Source organism: Onychomys torridus, chromosome 19 (assembly GCF_903995425.1).
Source record: "Onychomys torridus chromosome 19, mOncTor1.1, whole genome shotgun sequence".
In the NCBI taxonomy this organism is placed as follows: Eukaryota; Metazoa; Chordata; class Mammalia; order Rodentia; family Cricetidae; genus Onychomys; species Onychomys torridus.
Window position 1 is genome coordinate 42748128 of NC_050461.1, and position 20534 is coordinate 42768661.

The 20534-nt window shown below is 38.8% G+C and overlaps 1 protein-coding gene across 2 annotated transcripts in view; it reads right to left on the minus strand.

Annotated features, from left to right (window-relative positions):
* Shprh (SNF2 histone linker PHD RING helicase) overlaps nt 1–20534 on the minus strand; it is a 70381-nt gene that overhangs the window by 32214 nt on the left and 17633 nt on the right. For both annotated transcript variants that reach the window (XM_036168669.1, XM_036168668.1), the window contains exons 9-16: nt 18035–18691; nt 17311–17562; nt 16241–16319; nt 13774–13937; nt 13409–13665; nt 11849–11970; nt 4473–4561; nt 2359–2451 (exon numbers count right to left, since the gene is read on the minus strand). In XM_036168669.1, the coding sequence (XP_036024562.1) occupies nt 2359–2451; nt 4473–4561; nt 11849–11970; nt 13409–13665; nt 13774–13937; nt 16241–16319; nt 17311–17562; nt 18035–18691 (1713 nt within the window). The remainder of the gene's footprint in view (nt 1–2358; nt 2452–4472; nt 4562–11848; nt 11971–13408; nt 13666–13773; nt 13938–16240; nt 16320–17310; nt 17563–18034; nt 18692–20534) is intronic.

Genomic DNA, 20534 nt, shown 5'->3' on the forward strand with positions numbered 1-20534 from the left:
CAAGCCACAAAAAATTTTAAATCCTAAACATTTGTCCCTTATAGGATAGAAAAAGACATTAATATTTCACAAGTGGGACAAGAGATATCTTATAGAATTACTTCTCTGATTTAGTTGTTGCAGTGCCTTTAAGAATTGCTGTAGTGCCTGGCGGTGGTGGCGCACGCCTGTAATCCCAGCACTCAGGAGGCAGAGCCAGGCGGATCTCTGTGAGTTTGAGGCCAGCCTGGGCTACCAAGTGAGTCCCAGGAAAGGCATAAAGCTACACAGAGAAACCCTGTCTCGAAAAAACAAAAAACAAAACAAAAAAACCAAGAACTGCTATAGTTTAAAAATAACTCTTGAGATACACAGTAACAAAGGTGTTAGAAACTGAACCTGTTCCTGTAAAATGTGTATGTAGAAGTGCTGACCCTTAGTGTGACCACACTTGGAGATGGGGCCTGTAAGAAGGTAACTAGGGTTAAAGACCATATGGGTAGTGCCTTGATAGTTCTTATGAGAACAGAAACACCAGGGATGTGCAAGCATGAAACGAAGGCCACATAAGAAGACAGCAGTATCTAAATCAAAGAGAGGAGCTGAAGGAGAAATTAAACCCATAGCTTTGAGGACACACACCTGGACTCTGGAAGTATTTACTCTGTCAGCCTCCAGCCCGTAGTGTTCTGTTAGGAAAGTCCTAGTGGACTAATACTACCAGGAGTACAACTATTCTTACTGCTCTTCCACCTTTTTAGAGAAAGTGATCAAAGAATTCATAAACAAATATGATATATGAGGCCAGAGAGAGGGCTCAGTGGTTACAGTGCATGCCTCACAAGCAAGAAGACCAGAGCTGAGACCCCAGAGCCCATACACATGCCAGGTGGGCATGGCAGCTTGCCTTTATTTCCAGCTTTGGAAGGGGGACAAGAGGGATCTCTTGGGCAAGGTGGCTGGCACTACTAGTTAGTTCTACTAGTGATCTCTGTGTTTGACTGACTCTGCCTCAAAGAACCAGACAGAAGAGCAGTCAAGAATGACTCCTGACTTCAATCTTAGGTCTTCATGCACACACGTGTACTCACAAATGAGAGCATACATGCATACCACACACACATATACAGATGAAAAGAAAAGCAATAAACACAGACACACACAATGCTATATTCTTTAGCTTTCAAGAAGAAAATTTCCTGTTTTTTGTAACAACAAAGATAAACACAGACATTATACTAAATAAAACAACCGATGCATTGAAAGATAAGTGCTGCATGGCTTCACTTTGAATGGTGGTTGCTAGGGGCTGAAGACTGAAGGGAGTACTGGTCAGAGGACTGTACAGCAATGACTACAGCCACACTTTACTATGGAGAGTAGACTTTAAATATTTTCACTATAAAAAGTAAGTATATGAGGTAATGGTGATAGATTATTTATGCTGAATGAGCCACTCCACAATATCTAAATATATCAAAACATTTTATATACTATAAATCCATGCAATTTTGCCAATAAAAAATACTCACTTTAACAAACATAAAAGGGATAAATGTACTTCTAAAATCCCAATTTTCTCTCTTGCCGATACCTATAAAAACTCTGCTTTGAAGTTCAATATATTTCAACCATTTCTATTCTTTTGATTTTAGTCATGTTCTTCCTCTTTGATCTTAAAAAGGCAAAAGTCCTTGGGAGAATCAGTATAGCAAATTATTAGGAATTTCTAGTAAAATAACTTACAGTATCATTCCTTTCAATAAAAGGAACCTTTTAGAACTATGGTTCTCAATGTGTGGGTCATGACCCATGGAGGGAAGCCAAAGGACACTTTCATAGAAGTTGCCTAAGTCCATCAGAAAACAAATATTTACATTATAATTCATAACAGTTGCAAATTTAGTTATGAAGTGTCAATGAAAGTAATTTTATGATGGGAGTCACAACATGAGGAATTGTATTAAAAGGTCACAGCATTAGGAAACTTGAGAACCACTGCTCTAGAGAGATATGCTGCTGAAATTTTGAGTTCATGTGCTCTCTTAAAATATAGAATGTCTGTAACTTTTCTGTTTACAAAACTACACTCTTTATAGTCCTATCATGAAATCAGAATCTTCTTTTCATTTGTTAATCATTAACACAGTATGTACAAGCCTTGTTACATATTGGTAAATAGATCCCCAGACAATCAAAATAATATGGAGTCCAATATTCTGCCACTCCAAGTCACCAATGCAAAGTTTAGAACATCAAAATAACAGGAAAACATGGCTGGCTACATTTACTTGTTATACACCAGAAATAACAACTAAATGAAGTATAAAGTTTGAAAAAGTAAACTTTTATAAATAGAATGAAAAGAATAACAATTACCTCTTCTTCAAGTCTGCCATCTCTTAAGGTGGGAGGGATCCCTGGGTGTTTGGCTGCCAACAGCTCCATTAAGTTATGTGTGGCATGAAGTCTCTATGAACACACAAAAGGTGAAGTGGTGATGCAATGCAGTGGGCGCCACATCACCTATTGTGTGGCACAAGGAGCATGAATTCTGAGTTTCTATTGCCGAATACTTTTCCTCTGAAAATGTTTGAGTGACACTGTCTCCCCTGCCCCCAGAGGAAAGTGAACAGCAAAGGTCTTAAATCATGACCTGATCTTCAATTAATGACATACATTTTCCTGCAGTATGGCTATGTACTCAGCAAAGTACAGAGTATATAGGTATACTATTTCTTTTTGTTTTTTTGAGACAGAGTTTCTCTGTGTAGTTTTGGTGCCTGTCATGGATCTTGCTCTGTAGACTAGGCTGACCTCGAACTCACAGAGATCCACCTGGCTCTGCCTCCCAAGTGCTGGGATTAAAGGTGTGCACTACCACTGCCCGGCCATACTATTTCTATTGTACATGCAATAGTATACTCAGGGAATTAAAGGAAATTGAAAGCCACACAACACAGTAATGTAAAAAGGTTGACTGTACTGATTATTTTTCTAGAAAATGAGTCTGAAGGAGTCAAACAGTATTATGACAAAAACAAAGATAATGAAAACAGTTGGTATCTGAACACACTGAGCTTAAAGAATGAAAAGGGGAAAAACTGGGGTTGAAGAAATTCAAGGAAGGATTTCAGTATTATGTATAATTACTTCCCACCTTGATACTGAGTCGGCAACTAGCTAGAGGTTAGAGGCAATGAGCAGTACTAAAGGGAGACCACAGTGGTCTCACTGCTAAATTCCCATTTTACCTGGGGAGATGCTAGGGCTAAAAAGATGATTAGGATAGAGTTCTGGCAATATGATTTAGTGCCAGTGAAATGAGACTTTCAGGTCTCATTTTATCTGGGCACAGGTCACCAGCTATAGTTTAAGTCTCTGTGGAGTCTACATTACCTCAAATATCTTAGGTCTTTTCAACATGGCTCCTTTAGCCATACAGTGAGTAGTACTAGGAGAGATAATAGCAAAAAGGTGCAAATGATACTAGAGATACGTGTTTCATCTTCTCTGTGTGTGCTGTGGAAAACGACCCATTAGTTTTTGTGCAAGCAGTTGGAAGGGAAGACAGGCATAGCATTTTGTCCAAGCACAACAGCATTGCTGCCCTGACTGGACAGAGTGAGGACTCAGGGAGCAACACTGCCCGTCAGCAGACACAAACTAAGGAAAAGCAAGAGCCAAGCTGAGTGATTATCTTTTGGTTCTGAATTCAGAAATTTGGAACTCAATCTGTCTTCTTGCCCCTCTTCCATTTTTATTTCCTTTCTTGAAGACAAAGACATCTTTCCCCATGAGGTACACACGTGTTAAGGCCCGTGTCCTGCCTTGTTATTCTTTGCAGAATATAAGTACATCTTCGGTCGACCTTTGCCTCATCCCTGCTTCCTCTTACACACTTTTCCAAATGTCCGCTGTAGCACGTGAATATGTACGTTCTAACGTCTTTATTGTGAATGACAAAGTCAGCTTACCTAGCTATTAAACCCAAGCTTGCTAAGATTAATAAAGGCGTCTTTACTTCTCACTTAGCTAGACTCTTATCTATGATTTGCTGGGAAAGAGCAGTTAGTGTTATAATTCAAATATGCAAATCCTAAAAGACCTCTAAAAGTCAAAAGTACAAGACACGGGTCACGTGTATCTTACTCAGTTTCACTCTCTTAGATTACCCCATTTTCTTTTTGATGAAAACTATTTGAATAAACATGTTGATATGCAAGGGAAAAACTATAAAATTAGCCAACTCTCTGAATTACAAATAATTAAAACTATCTTCCAGTGTAGGCCTGCATAGAAAGAACAAAGGTGATTCTCAAATTTTATCATGTACACAAATCATTCCAGGGGCATATTAAAAAGAAAGAATCCCAGGTTTTATCTCTAGTTATTATGACTTTGTTCACTGATACCCTTTATTTTAACATTTTAAGAAGTCATTATTTGAAATAATTTGAATGCATACTTGACACTTTTCAGGCTGTACTTACTTGAAGTGAATCCGTTTTGAGTTTTCCTTTGTGCTCCTCAGAGGAGCGTAGTACTTCTCTGTATAGCTCTGCTGCCAAGGCATACTCGCCTGAGAAATTCAAATACATTGAAAGGACACAAATCACACCACTCTCAGCGTTATCCATTTACCTTTAATCTAAAAAGCTGTACCAGAAAAAGAACAATTCTAACTCTTATTATGGCTACTATTATTGATTTTGCAGTGTTGTGGATGAACTTGGGGTTTTGTACATGCTGGACAACTGCCCTACTACCAAGCTAACATCCCAAGCCTGTAACTCATTTTTCTGAAAGTTAAAGAATCTGACCTTGAATTAGGATTATTCTAGCTTTTTTTAAAAAGGTGATTATCATTTCTTTACTCCACAGGGTATTTTATTGTTTCAAATTGTATTGAGATATATTTAAAATAAAATATATTTATAATGTCCCCAGAAATCCACAATGATATATCCTCTGTAGACTGCTGGCAATGGTCGAGAGAAAGCCTGATCTGACCTAGTCTGGTTATCAGATGACTAAACACCCTAACAGTGGATGCAGAGATCCTCAGCCAGGCCACAGGTGGAGCTCCAGGTGTCCAACTGTCGAGAAAGAGGAGGGACTGCGAGAGCGTGAATTGTTGAATCCAAGATTGCAAAAAGCACAGGGACAAATAGCCAAACAAATGGAAGCACATGAATTATGAACCAAAGGATGTGGAGCCCCCAGCTGGATCAGGCCCTCTGGATAAGTGAGACAATTGAATAGCTTGATCTGTTTGGGAGGCACCTAGTCTGTGGGACCAGGACCTGTCCTTAGTGCATGAGCTGGCTGTTTGGAACCTTGGGCTTACACAGGGACACTTTGCTCAGCCTGGAAGGAGGGGACTGGACCTGCCTGTACTGAATCCACCAGGTTAAAATGAATCCCCAGGGGAGTCTTGGCCCTGGAGGAGATGGGAATAGAGGGGAGGGGCTGGGGGGAAGGTAGGGGTGGAGGCGGGAGGGGGGAGGACACGGGAACCCATGGCTGATGTATAAAATTAAAACACATAATAATAAAGGAAAAAAAAATATAATGCCTTAAAATTATACTGCAAAATGATTAAGTATAAAAAATAATAATTCCTCTTATTAAGGGTAAAGGTTGCCAATTAGCATTCATTATAGTTTAAAATTAAAGACAAACTTGGGACATCAGTAGTGATAAACAAGTATTCATAACATTCTGACCAATCTACCTAATTCTCAGAAAAAAAAACAAACTTTTCTTGATATATATTACTCATTCCTAGTATAAAGCATAAATAATTTTCAATTAAAAACATGAGCTGAACAGGAATAATAAAACACACATACCAAATTAGACAGGGGGAGGAAAGACTAGGGGGCTTCATCCCTACACAAAGAACTACAGGCAACTAAGTATAATGGTGAGAATGGGAGACAGTCCTCCCCAGGGAAGAACACACCAGCTGGTTACTACAGGCAACTAAGTATAATGGTGAGAATGGGAGACAGTCCTCCTCAGGGAAGAACACACCAGCTGGTTACCCAGTACCAGATGGTCAGCCCTGAAACCATGTATTACATACAAGTAATTATACACTGACTATTTATATTTAAGAATATATTTGTATATAAACATATATATGCATGTAACAACAATGAGGCCATGATTTTGAAAGTAAGCTAGACAGAATATACATGGGTGGGTTTAAAGGGAGGGGGAAATGATATAATTATGTAATAATATCAAAAATGAGAAAACTAATTAAAAAAACAACAACACTTCAAAAACCAAGAGCTGTCTGTAATGTTAGCACTATGAGGGAAGAGGATGGGGCCTTTGAGGGCAGTCTGTACCACACAGCAAGCTGTACTACACCTCACAGCAAGCTGTACTACACCTCACAGCAAGCTGTACTACACCTCACAGCAAGCTGTACTACACCTCACAGAAAGCTCTACTACACCTCACAGAAAGCTGTACTACACCTCACAGCAAGCTGTACTACACCTCACAGCAAGCTGTACTACACCTCACAGAAAGCTCTACTACACCTCACAGAAAGCTGTACTACACCTCACAGCAAGCTTGAGGCCACCTGGACTAGAATAAAACCCATCTCAAGGACAAAACAAGAGAAAATGTGCAGAAGCCAAAGAAATCTTAGCAATCCTTCCACTTCTGGTCACACACATTACCACCAGTTTGTGCTTATGCTGTTTCCTCTGTTTACAATTAGCAGCTTCCTCACAGGAAGCACTTCAGAAAGCATCTACTGAAGCACAGCCTGACAGACAATGGACTGGCTTAAGTCTGACCTGCATTTTTCTATAATTTCTCAGTGAAGAATGGCTTTGTATTTTTATTTTCTGTGGTGCTGGTATCAAAGTCAGGCTCTGTGTATGCCAAGCAAGTGAACGAACTGCCACTGAGCTCCATGCCGAGCCCAATTCTACATCTGACCAGTGGAAAGAACTTCAAGACAGTGCTTCATGACATGAAAGCTACAATGACCACAGTCTCACTGGAGCCCAGCTCTGCTCACTCCTGTGCTGTCCACAGCTGCCTGTGTGCTACAGAAGCAGGGCTGAGTGGATGCCTCACACAGCCTGCACGGTCCTCTCTGGCTTATTGCAGCAGGGTGAAGACGCCGAAGCAAAGGTGAGAAGAGCCAAGGTCAGTGGCTTAAATAACAGCGTCTGCTTTATCTGTTGCCTGAGGAAAATCTCAAAACCTGTAAATTACAAATTAAATGCCAGAAAAGAATACAAAAGCAGTGTAAAGATGCTGCTGTTTCTTTGCCAAGAAAGCATGTTACTCTTTCCCAAAAATAAAAACAACCTTAAAGTAGTTTTATTTTTAGGGTTATATTTGTAACCACAATAAATTTCCTATATAGATATGCACACTTCTGTAAATTTGATTTTTTGTTCTCCCTCCTTTCCCCCTTTTTAAACTCATATATATGTCCATGTATATGTATGTATGCATAAACACACGCCCATATACATACACATACACATAATATAAAGCAGTCTAAAACACACACTTTCATAATACTGAGGACTCAGCTAATTTCTATTCAGTATAAGGGAGATTATTTTCATAAAAACAAGACCACCTGATATAATGAGGAGTAATATTCAATTTTCTTTATGCAGCGAATTCTTTAAGTTTTTTCTTTTTGAAATAGGATCTCCCTTTATAGCCTCATTGACTTTGAACTCCCAATTTTCCTGCTTCAGCCTTCCTAGTGCTGAGATTGAAATGCCACTCAATTGGTATATGGACACAATTAGTATCTATACTACCATTTATAAGGGACAATCATCTAAAAAGTTCCCATATATGGAAGTATTGTGACTTAGACCATAATCTAAGCAGCTGATTAAAAATTATTCATTATAGTACCTGGTTCATGTTTATTAGAAATACATATCTGAGGAAAACACAAAATATGTATATTCAACAAGTTCTACATACAAATTTAAGACAAAGCCAAACTTGGAAAACACATTCTCAGCCACTTGATGGCAAAAATATTTCCAAGTTACTGTACTGGATTGAATGATCCCAAGCTCATTTTTTCCAGAGTATCTATGTGTAGGAAGCATGCTGTTTAAATTCATAATACCATGTGGTTAATACCACAGTCACCAAGGATCTGAAAGTATTTATTACATATCACACAGTTCCATAATATCAAGTATTTCTAGAATTTGAAAGTGTAGATTTCTTTTAAAAGTTCAATCATTACTGACTGATCTCTATATAATCAGAGTCTAACCAGCATTAGCTACTGTAATTCTGCTTACAGACAAGAAACTATAATAGGGATGCAGTGAAAACCACCTGCAAAGAGTAGGTGTGCAGCTTGTCTGGTAGCAGCACTGGACTCTTATATAGGAGCCTATAGACATTCACTCTGCCAAAGCAAGGCTGCTTGAGAATGAACGGATGAGATGTTTTACCCCAATCCTAACATCAGGGCAGGGAAAGGAACCAATCAGAGAGGGACACAGGATAAAAGTTCAAAGAGGGAAATCTCATCATCTAAATTTGTTATAACAACATAAAATGAAGAGAGCCAGGGGGGTTGATACATGTCTGTAACGCAGAGTTAGAAAACACCATGTAAACTAGGCTGTCTCAAATATCTTGCTTTTGACTCCCAAGTGCTAGGTAGGATAACAGGCATGTGCACTATGTCAGGCATTAGCATGATCTTGAGAAAGCAATTAAACTCATATTTGTTTCCTTAAGCAAAATGGGCAATACCCTAACCACCAAGCAATTATGTGAATAAAATAGTGTATAGAAAAGGAACTGTTATGTATAGTATAAAATGTATTTAGAAAAAGATCATTTTGAACTAGGTGTGATGCTGAATGCCATTAATCCCAGCACTCAGGAGGCAGAGGCAGGTGGATCTCTGTGAGTTCCAGGCCAGGCTGGTCTACAAAGTGAGTTCTAGGACAGCTATTAGCCAGGGCTGCTACACAGAGAAACCCTGTCTCTAAAAAAGGAAAAGAAGAAGAAGAAGAAGAAGAAGAAGAAGAAGAAGAAGAAGAAGAAGAAGAAGAAGAAGCAGCAGCAGAAGAAGAAGCAGCAGCAGCAGCAGCAGCAGCAGCAGCAGCAGCAGAAAAAAGATCATTTCTAGCTGTAACCCCAACTTGCTTCAGGAGACTGAGGAAAGAGGAATACAAAGTTTGAGCTAAGCCAAGGCCACAGAGTCACATTCAAGGCCTGCTGAATTAATTATACAGCAACCTATTTTATGGGTTGGAGGATGACCATTTCTCAGCTAGGATGCTAGATTTCAATGACCCCAAAGTATTTTAAAAATTACATTCATTATTCATACATTTTCAAGGTCAAGCATTCATATTTTTTACTTATGTCAAGTAATCTACTAACTCTAATCACAATTACTCTATTCAATTAAGTTGGCACTGTAAAAAACTGCTATTAGATGATATATATTTTCCCAATTTTTGCTTAATTCCGTTCAAGCTGGTATAAAACAAAGTTCACTATAGTGTTTGTCTATTTAGTATTATCTTTATGGACTGTAAGGCCCAGGTATTTTAGAGTTTAGACTGATTCCTGGACTACTCAGCCAGGACATGATTAGCAAAATGATCCTATGATACTCAAAAATAGATGAAATATAAATTCATAAATAATATTAGCAAAAAAAGCCTAGCAATATTCCAAAATAAGGATTTTTCTCAAAGCTGGGTGCCATATTTGGAAAAATTTATCAGACATAACCTAAATTTTTTGCCCTATTATTAATTATTGTCAATAAAATTTACATTGTAAACAAGGTCATATTACTAAGAATCTGGTTTAATTTCATACTATAACCTGTAATACAAGGAAGATCTGGTTCCCAAGTTTTTCAGTGTTTCTCTGCCTCATACAAGAATGACACTTTCTTGGGGAGGCAAGCAAGGGTTACTCTATACTGTGATCTAACAGACTGGGACAGAGATGTTCTGAGTGAACCTACTTCTACCCAGCTTGTCTGCGAAAGGAAGAGACACTTCCTAGCAAGATTCTGCAATGTCAAAGAACAGAAAAAGCAACCTAATTCAAGGCTCAGAACACTATTTTGTACTCTCCACAAAGTTCTTATTTCTCTAAATAAATTATTTCTTTTGGTGTATGTACATGTGTGTGGAGGCCAAAGACAACATGGAGTGGCTCCTGCTCAGGTACAGTCTACTTTGCTTTTGGAGACAAGGTCTCTTCATGGCTAGGCTGGATGCCCTGTCTGTCTCTCCAGTGCTGGATTACAAGAGTGCGCCAGAATGGTTCTTTTAAACACGTGTTCTAGAGAATCAAACTCAGATCTTCATGCTTGCAAGGCAAGGAGCTTCACCTAGCTACCACTCAAGCCCCCTTTTAAGTGATGTTTTAAGTTGTTACCAGCTGTAAAATCTCCTCATGACCGTGCACCAATATAGACCATTAGTATACTAGTAACCAACATGGTACTTGATGGTGCAGAAGAGGGTTACTGTGGAGGACTGAAGGCAATGCTATTTATCAGGAGATGGTTCCCTACCTTCTTCTAACACCATGAAGCAGATCTCCCCTCATCAGCAGGGGCTATATACCAAGACACCCCCAGTGAATGCTTGATAGTGTACAGTACTGAGCCCTGTGTATACAGTTTTTTCTTAGGCACATATTTCTATGGTTAGGTTTAATGTATAAAAGTGATTAATGTAATAGAACAACTATAAATACATTTTTGAATATTTTGTGCCTTAAATTTCCCTGTAATTATTGACGTGCTGCACCTCATACAACTTGGTATTTTGTTCTCAAAACCACTTCCCAGCTTCCTTTTTGAATCTCCTTTATACTTAGTGTTACTCCCCCCCCAAAATATCTTAAGTATTTCTAGTCATTTTTTATTGATATGTATTTTTTAATTATGTATTTATGAGTCAGGAGGGGATACATGCCACAGTGCACACTTGGAGGTAGAGAACAACTTATGGATTATTTTCTTTCAAAATGTGGGTCCCAGGAATTGAACTCAGGTCATCGAACTTGGCAGTAGGTACCTTTACCCACTGAGGCCCCTCACCAGCCCTTGATAGCAAATTCAATTCCACTGTGGAAGACTTGAATTTTTATGTTTACTGACTTGCTTTATACCCTAGATGTGTACCTGAACAGAGTATATATACATTCCTCTGTGGCTGGCTACAGTGTTCAGTATGTGCCTACTAGGTCACTTTGGTCAAGTCTGTTCTAGTGGCTAAGTGCTGACAGTGTTATCTGCTTGTTCTATAACTGAGGGGGTACTGACACTTCCTACAATTACAGATCTGTCTACCCTCATAACAGGTGTATCAATTTTTTGTTGTATTTATTTGGAAACAGTTGTTTTGGTTGTATATGCAAGATCTGAGATTTTATTTTGTATCTTCCTTTCTACATCATCCTGGCATATACCACGATATGAAAAAAAAATGAACTTATAGTACCATTATTTAAAAAAAAAATCATTGAACAATACTTCCAGAAAGGTGTTAAAATTTAATCACTTTTCTATTTCTAAATGTTCTGGTTGATTTTTCACTATAAAAGACTGAAATAAATATTTTATGATAAAATCTTTTTTCATATTGTCATTTCCTAAAATTTTCTAATCTCTAAAGCTTCTGAAGTGTTTGCTTAAGGTCCATGTACACTGACTGTTCTTGCCACGTTCTGTGTAAGGATTCTCTGTGTAATCCAACCTATTTAACTCATATCAATAGTGTGTGAGAACGTCACTCTGTAATTAACTTCCTTAAAAAGAACTGTAAGGATCAGATATAACAAAGTAATCACCTTCTACCTTTAATGATATGGATGCCTGCTAAGCCGTTGAGGGCACAAACTAGTTGCCGATGGGCCTCTTCACATTCCGTTCCACATTTCTTCTGCAAAGACGTGAGCAGCTCTTCCATTGTCATGGTGCTGAAAGAAGAGACATCTTTCAAAACCAGAATGAAACCTCCAACCACTATCACAGCAGGAAAGTCACACTGTGCTTGGTGAAGAAGGCTGCAGGACTCTTACAGTGTTTGCACCAATCTTCAGCAGTGTTCACTAAATTTTTTTGACTTCTGAGTGTGTGTGTGTGTGTGTGTGTGTGTGTGTGTGTGTGTGTGTGTGTGTATGCGTGCCCACTGAGGCCAGGAGGGCCACCTGAAACTGGAGTTCAGGCTGTTGGGAGCTGCCTGACATGGGTAATAAGAACCACATTCAGTCCTTTGGAGGAGTCGCAAGAACTGTGAACTGCTGAACTACTTCCAGCCCCTTCACCTTCAGTTTTACAGTTGCTGCTGTTGCTTGTTACTAACCCAGCGAGTATTGTACCTGGTCTGCCTTCTTTTAAGTTTTCACACTTCATTCAAAAGACAAAGGAACTAGAAAAATCTCCCCTAAGTACGAACTACAATACAATCCATTTGAAATAGTACAGGGATTACAATGTAAGACTGGGTCTGAATCAATCCCACCACTACAAATTAATTAAACTTACGCTTTACTGTAAATTTAATTTTCAGTTTAAAAAATAAAAAGTAAGAGATGCTACAATGGTCAAATGTCATTTCCATTAGTAGGATGTCATAAACTGCTATTTAAATAGAAACTGTTTCCACAGCAATCTGTAATTCTTAAAACTTATCAGTTCAGCTTATATTGTATGAATTTATCATCTTTGCTATTTCTAGCTGCCTATAATCCACTCAAAGGTAAACCCCAAATATAATCCTTTTTATAGCTCTTTGACAGCTAAGGAGTTTATTATAATATCAGGAACTAAGAACAGATCAGTTTTTGAGGTGCAGTCCAATCTGCAAAAAGAATTCTGGAACAGTAAGACATATCAAAGGACATAGCTAGCACAATTATGAAGAAAATACTTAGTGGTAATCTAGCTGCTCCCTCATGTGGGAAACTAGAAGTATATTAAGAACAAAACCTTTAGCCAGGTGTGGTGGTACATGCCTTTAATCTAAGTTCTTAGGAGGCAGAGATGGGAAAATCCCTGAGTTCCAGGCCAGCCTGGTCTACAGAGTGAGTTCTAGGCCAGCCAGGGCTGCAGAGAGAAACCCTGTCTTGAAAAGTGTACACACAGGCTTGGGGGATCCAAAAATGCAAGCACAGAAACCTGTTATAATTATTCAAATTTTAAAAGAAATGTTCAAAAACATGAAAAAACCTTGTGTTATGACTCTTTCACAAACGAGGCTCCATACAGAGAAAAGCATGAAACAAACAACCAAAAAACCCAAAAAAAACAAGAACCCTGATACCTAGCCCGAAGTCCCTGAATAAAACTGGAGTTGAAAGCGCTTAAATACTACTGAAAGATAGACCCCATAGGGAAGGAAACTGAGGGTAAAACCTCTTCTGGAGTGGCAAGAACTCCCCACGAACAGCCTGTGGATGGCAGCAGGCCTGTCTGAGCCGAAGCAGAGGATACAGGATGGAGGTGACAGTCCTTCTGTCCAAGCTGCTCAGTTTCAGGGCCCAGTCGGAGATCTTCCTCAGCTTTACCACGGCATCCTGGCAGCACACCTCATGCTGGCGGTGATAGAAATGTCTCTCCACAGGGGAAAAGTGGAGCCAGTGCATTTCCTCAGTCTGAGGTGGAATCTGGATCTGTAATGGGAAGTTGGAAACAGAACAATTTAACCCGAAATTTTAACTTTTCATCCCAGCTTTGTTTCCTTGTAATACCCTTAGTCAGTAAAAGGTTGGCACACTGACTTGGTCAATGACATCTTTCTTTGCAGACCTCCACAGTATCTTGGCAATAAAGCTGTAGAGATGCTGAGGATTCTTCTTGCAGTATGGGCGATAGAGAAGTCGAATCCACCAGTGTTTGACACAGTAAGGTTCAATCCCAAGAAAGACCACCAGCCCAAAAAGATCTGCAAAGGGAAAGCCACAGGACAACAGGGACAATTGTGGATTTCTTTATTGCTCTTCAGGGTAAGATCACCCACAGACCCACAAAGCACACACAGAACTCGTCAGAAAGTAGAATGCATCTTGTAGCCTCTTGAATCTGAACATTTAGTTCCAGATCAATTTACACTTCTGAGAATCTACTGTGCTCTAGGCTTTGCTCTAATTCCTGAGATACTTAAAATATAACAACTACCACACAATGCTTGCACTTAACCCAAAAGCCTGGCAGTGAAAACTTCTTTAGTAGATTTGCTAAGATACATGTTTCAAAGGAAGACTTTGAGAAAAATATGAAGAAAAAGTATGATGTAATCTCATGCAATGCAGAGAATATGCTCTGACCTAACATTCCTAATGATCTACTAATTAAATTTCTAGGGAACTAGCCTAAGACAATAATGAAATTAGACACAAAACTTTTTTAATGAATCACTACTTTTAACCACTGAGCCATTTCTTCAGCTCTGAGTATAATTTTATGCTTTTATGTATCATTAATTGAAAAAAAAAAAAAACCAGTATATGGTCTCTTCAAAAGGAGTAAGAATTATTTTTAAAATTCCATGATTCCAAGCCAGATGAAGTTCCCAACATGGAGAGGGAAGTTCCACCCTAAGCCCTGGAGCTATTGGCAACTGTTAGGCGCTGGGAAAGGGACAGAGTTTTCTTTAAGAGTACAGCTCTTGGTAAGTCAGCCACTCTCTAGTGGAAGACCACACATCCCAAAATATTTGGGCATCACAAACTGGTCTGGTGAGTGAACTGGGGAAGAATTCAGGGAGGCAGGTATTCGAATATGATCAAGACACATGGTTATAAGACTAAAAGGAACTAATAAAAATGTAAAACCCACAACTACCTAGAACATCCTTTAAAGATGACTGACATTTTAGGTTGAAATTACTTACTTTTTAGACAGGGCCCTGCTATGTAGCTGAATTAAGTGACTCTGATAGCCCATGGGCATTAGTAATATATGCTTATCTGTAGAAATCACAGATTTATAGTTCAGATCATATCAGTCCAACTGTTTATGTTCTACTTCACTGAGGTTTTTTTTCCTCCTTTTTTATTTATTATATTTGTGTTTTAATTTTACACATCAACCATGGGTTCCCCTGTCCTCCCCACTCCTGCCTCCCCTCTCCCTCTGCCCCTCCCCTCCATTGCATCTCCTTCAGGGCCAAAACTCCCCTGGGGATTCAATTCAACCTGGTAGATTCAGTACAGGCAGGTCCTGTCCCCTCTTTCCAGGCTGAGCAAAGTGTCCCTGTATAAGCCCCAGGTTCCAAACAGCCAGCTCATGCACTAAGGACAGGTCCTGGTCCCACAGCCTGGGTGCCTCCCAAACAGTTCAAGCTATTCACTGAGGTTTTAAAAACCTCAAATTATATCTGCCTACAATCTTCTTACCCAAAGATGTTTTTCCTCTAGTATAATTTACAGAGAAATGTATGGGTTAGAAATGTGTCAACACAACACATCTTGTTAACTTTCCTCATGCACTTTCTGTTTTTCTAAGATAAGCCTAGTCCAGATCCATAATGCTCACATCGTCTGCCTCCATCAATACTTGGAGCCAATCAACTGATATCCTAGTATAGACTCTGTTCTCTGCTAAATCATTTCCATGTTACAATGAGTCATCTTTTGAAATATAAATTAATCTACAAGATAAGCATAAATCATTCTGTCTAAATTCTTCTGACAGCTCCCATTTTTCCTAAGAGAGTAACAAAAATACTGTACTATGGTCTAAAAGGTCCCTTTTGTTCAGTCCCAGCATGCACCTGGTTTCTCTGTACTTCTGCCATACTGACTGACACTCTTTTGAGGGCTCCTGTTGCCTGCCACATCACCTTCAACTGCCTGGTCCCTCTATTACAGAGGCTCCTTTCCTCTCCTAGTCACTTCACAGCACTACAAACCTCAACTGGCTGTCATTCTCCTCAGCATCCCTTACTAGGAAGTTTGATTTTCCCTCTCATGCTTTCCTTTCTTCTCAGGTTCTAAACCTTCTTCTGTGGGAGGGGTACAATATTTGGCCAATGTAAAGCAATGGGAATGCTCACTATGTACTTGTCCTCATATATCTGAAGATACCAATTCCATTTACAAAGATAAATGTTTTAAACTATTAGGTGCAAACTTTAAGTACATATATACTTAAATAAATCATGATTTTGACAAAAATTAAGCATTGCTGTATTTGCCCCCCAAACAAGTAAGCTCTTGAAGTCTGGGACTGTGGAAAGTGTATTACCCTCCAATCCTCTCTGCACTGGAGTGCCACTGATGCACCACCGATTAATCCCGCTCAAACGCTGGGCCATTTCTGCAGCCTAATGAAAGAAAAGTAGGAAAATAAAACACAGAAATCAGTCATACATTTCCTCATGAAAACAGCCACTAACAGCTGCATTTCTGTTAAGATACATCTGCTTTCATTTAATAGCTATCACACTCACTGCTGAATGTCATACTTAATAAGCCATTACCCAACACAGTGGTTTTCATTAGTAGGAGCTCACTGTGAGCCACCCTGAGATGTAGGGATAGTTCAAGAATGCAGAGAAGGAAAAGATATCTGAATGAATACACCCCCTTCACCACTCCTTCCTATAGAGGTAAGTTTCTGTAAGATGAGTAATGATTCATCAATTCAGTTCAGGTTGTAGACAGGTCACTGGAGACAGAATAAAGATACATAATATGGGACTGGGGAGACAGCTCAGTCAGTAAAGTACTTGTTGCAATCTAGGACTTAGGTTGGATCCCCAGCACTGAAGAAGGAAGCAACGTGCCCAGCAGTTGAATCCTCGCATGGGGGGAAAAAGGCAGGGGAATCCCTGGGGCTGGCAGGCCAGTCAGTCTAGCTAAATCAGCAAGTTCTAGCTCTAGAGAGACCATCTTAAACAATACTATGGAGAGTCACAGAAGAAGACCCGAGATACACATACACACAGAGATAGATGTAATAAAATTCTATACCATAAAGTTTATTTTCTGAAGCCATCTGCCAAAATCAACCTTGGATTATGGCTACTAAGAACATATGATAAGCCTTCAGGTTAGCTTGAATGATTTAGAAGTCCCTAAACATAGTTTGCTTTGAACTGTGTTATATACACATTGACAACCAAGTCTCCAAGTATTCCATACAGAAATTTCATTCAGAGAATTAGAGTTAATTTCAAAGGATTATGTAGTAAAAGAATGTTTAACAAAAAATGTTCAAACAATATCACTAGTGTGGGTTAACTAAATTTCAACTACTGAATTATTCACGTATTTCCTTCATCAGCACTCAAAGGATATTGTGGAGATTCTTACTTTTACTGTAGGACATTCAACCATCTGAGCTTCATCAAGACAGATTCTCCACCACTCCACTGCTACCAGGGGGCTGGGAATAGCCATATAGCGCTTCTGGTTCCTCAGGCGACGCCCATCCTCGCTATTGCTATGTGGGATATCAACATAGTTTAGTTCTGAACGAAGGACATCATAGGTAATGATAACTATATCTTGTTCTGCCAAAAAATGAGGCTGTAAGAAGCCATCTTTCTTCACTCCTTGATATACCTGGGAAATAATCAGAACCAACAATTATTATAGAAAACCTTCACAAAGGCCATAGAAATATTCATTTATTTATATCCCTACTGAACCTAGTTTGGACATGCACACTATAGACAGATTGTAAACTGTCTAGAAAAATGTTATGTTCTAATGTGAGAGCCAAGTGACATAAGCACCTTGAATGGAAATATCACAAAGTAACTGTGGCAACATCAGAGGAAGGACCAATTGTGCAACTGACAGTGAACGTAGAGGAGCTAATGTTTCAGTTACTTTTTCAAGCAATGCTTAGATTTCTTTCAAATAGAAAATGTCATCCTTGAAGCTATCCTGGGCTATGTGAAATCCTGCCCCAACTCTCCCTCCAAATAAATAAAATTAAAAATAAATGCAAACAAATTAAAAGCACAATGAAAACTATCATGAAGAAGCACACACTTACATGTTTCTAGCTCTCTTTAGCTCAGTGCCTTACCAAAACTCGAAGAGATGATGATCTCACATGCCTGTTGATTTCATCCACCCACTGATGGCAAATGGAACTTGGAGAGATGATCAGAGTTGCTCTTGTTGACACTGGTTCCATTGCAACAAGGCAGTGGGGGCAGTAAAAAGGCTTCACTTTCAGATTCTTCTCCTCATAATTCACACACTTCGCATGCTGCCACAGGTGACACTTCAGACACTGAACTCTCGGCTTTCGGCCAATCTGGTCAAATTCACCACATATGCACTCAAAGCGGTAGTCAGAGGTCTCATAGGGACTCACAGTGTTAGAATGTGCCAACTCCTCATCAGTGGGTGTTGGAGAGCCAGCAAGGTCTTCTGCTTCTCGGTCTCTCTTGTCCTCAGAGGCAGGTGCACTTTCCGACACCTTAGCATCAGCACTTGCACAGTCACCAACAGCTGGAGAGTGAAGCTGGGAATCTGGACTGATAGGTTGTCTCTTTTCCTTCTTAGTGAGCAACACAGGCTTTTTCTTCAATTTACTACGGCTTTTTCTGGCCTTATCGTAATAATAATAAGGATCATCATCATCATCAGAAGTGTTTGATGGCAGGTATTCAGAGTCTGTGTCCTTGTTCACTGACTTCCGTAACTCCTTCTGAATTTTCCTTGGACTCCCCACCACCTATGAAAAAGAATTATTTAATTAACATGTGTCAATAAAGTTATAACTCGGAAACTAAACTCTAAACTTTGTATGTTTACAAACAAACTCAACAGTCTTTACCCAAGGAGACTTGTTCCTGACAAATGTACTCTAATTTACTCTCTGAAGAGCTCTGTCTGTAATCCTCAGAAAAGCAAAGGCTATACTTCATCCCTGTAGAGTTTAGTTTTGAGATACAGATCAGAAAGATAAAGGGAGATTACCCCATTGTTCTTAATGATTTATGATTTAAAGTCTGCTTAAATCAATCAAATAACAGAAATTTAGAGTACATATGATACCAAGTCATCAAGTACAAATACCGTGGAAGTTAATCTACTATTTAGTGCAACCAGTAAACAAACTCCTATCTTTGTCCTTTCCATGTGTGCCTCCTGCCATTATGGTTTGAATGTCAGTTCTGGGCCAGGCATTGTCTTGGATACTAGGGTATACAAAAGAAGTACATTTGGTATCTGGTCTCAACAGCTCTCTGAATAGTCAAAGCAAAAGTGAGCTATAGAAATGCCTACAAAGGGCACAGAACACAGAACACAAGTGGGATGTGACAAACAGGTAGGTGATAGGAACAGCTCTGGGAAAAAGATGTCAGAACTAAGGGCAAATAGAAGAGCCAGGCTATCAACACAGAAACAATGGCACTGGTAGGAGATTTCCCCATGTGGCAGAGGGATTACAAAAGCACAGCTCACGGCAGTCTTTTGTGTTGCTTGGGTACAAGGTGGACACTCCCTGTTCCAAAAGTTGAAGAGGGAGTGAGTGAGTGTGTGTGTGTGTGTGTGTGTGTGTGTGTGTGTGTGTGTCTCCAAAGAAAAGGCTTTCATAATTTGATTTGTTGCCAGTAGTCGTTCCTTGATAATGTTTACATGTATTGTGATTATATTTTTAAAAGGAAATTGAAATTACTGGCCCAATTAAAACAGTTTTATAATAAAATATAAAGTTTTATAGGATGATGGCATTGGGAACACGATAATTTTATATAAGAGACTTGAAATATATATAAATAGGTATATATAAATTTGAGGAATTAACATTGCTGAAGCTGGTAGCAAAGTTTGTAACTAAGGTATAATAATAATAATAGACAAGTTATCTTAAACTCTAAGGCATATGAAAACAACTTTAGAGTTCACACCATTGAATATTTTTAATGAGTAAACCACATTTCTTTGGATTTAAATATAACTAAAATAGTTACTACTTTTGTGACATGTACATTCAGAAAGTAGAAAACATAAGTCACTGGGATAATGTTTTTCCTTACTTGTTTTTGATTTTTGTCTGCAAACTTTGAAAGCTTTAGTATCAAGGCAGGATCTACCTATTTATTCTGTATGGCAAGAGGTGGGGTGGGTGGTTTTTGGTTATTTGGTGGGTTATGGGTGTTTGACTTCATTTAGGTGAGTTGGTTACAAGTTGTTATTGGTCATGGTCAAAACAACAAAACTAAACAAAGGAAGTTAGATTTAGGGATCTCTTTCTGAAGAGAAAAAGGGGGATATAGTATAGAAATGATGGTATAAAAAGGTGGACTGTTGAGTCTTTTAAACAACCACTAGTCTCAAATATTTTGCATTGGTATGAATTTTAGTATATTGATACAAATTTAAGGCTATTTTTATTATACTGTATATATGTTTCTATTTTTGTTTAAGGTATTATACCTACACAGCTCATTTAAAAATATAAAGTTTTAGTCCATGAAAGCTATTTAGGATAATAAAGAAATACAGGTTAATGGCTAGTCATCTATAACTATCAAACTTATAGTCATGTTAGGTATGTTTTCAAGACATAC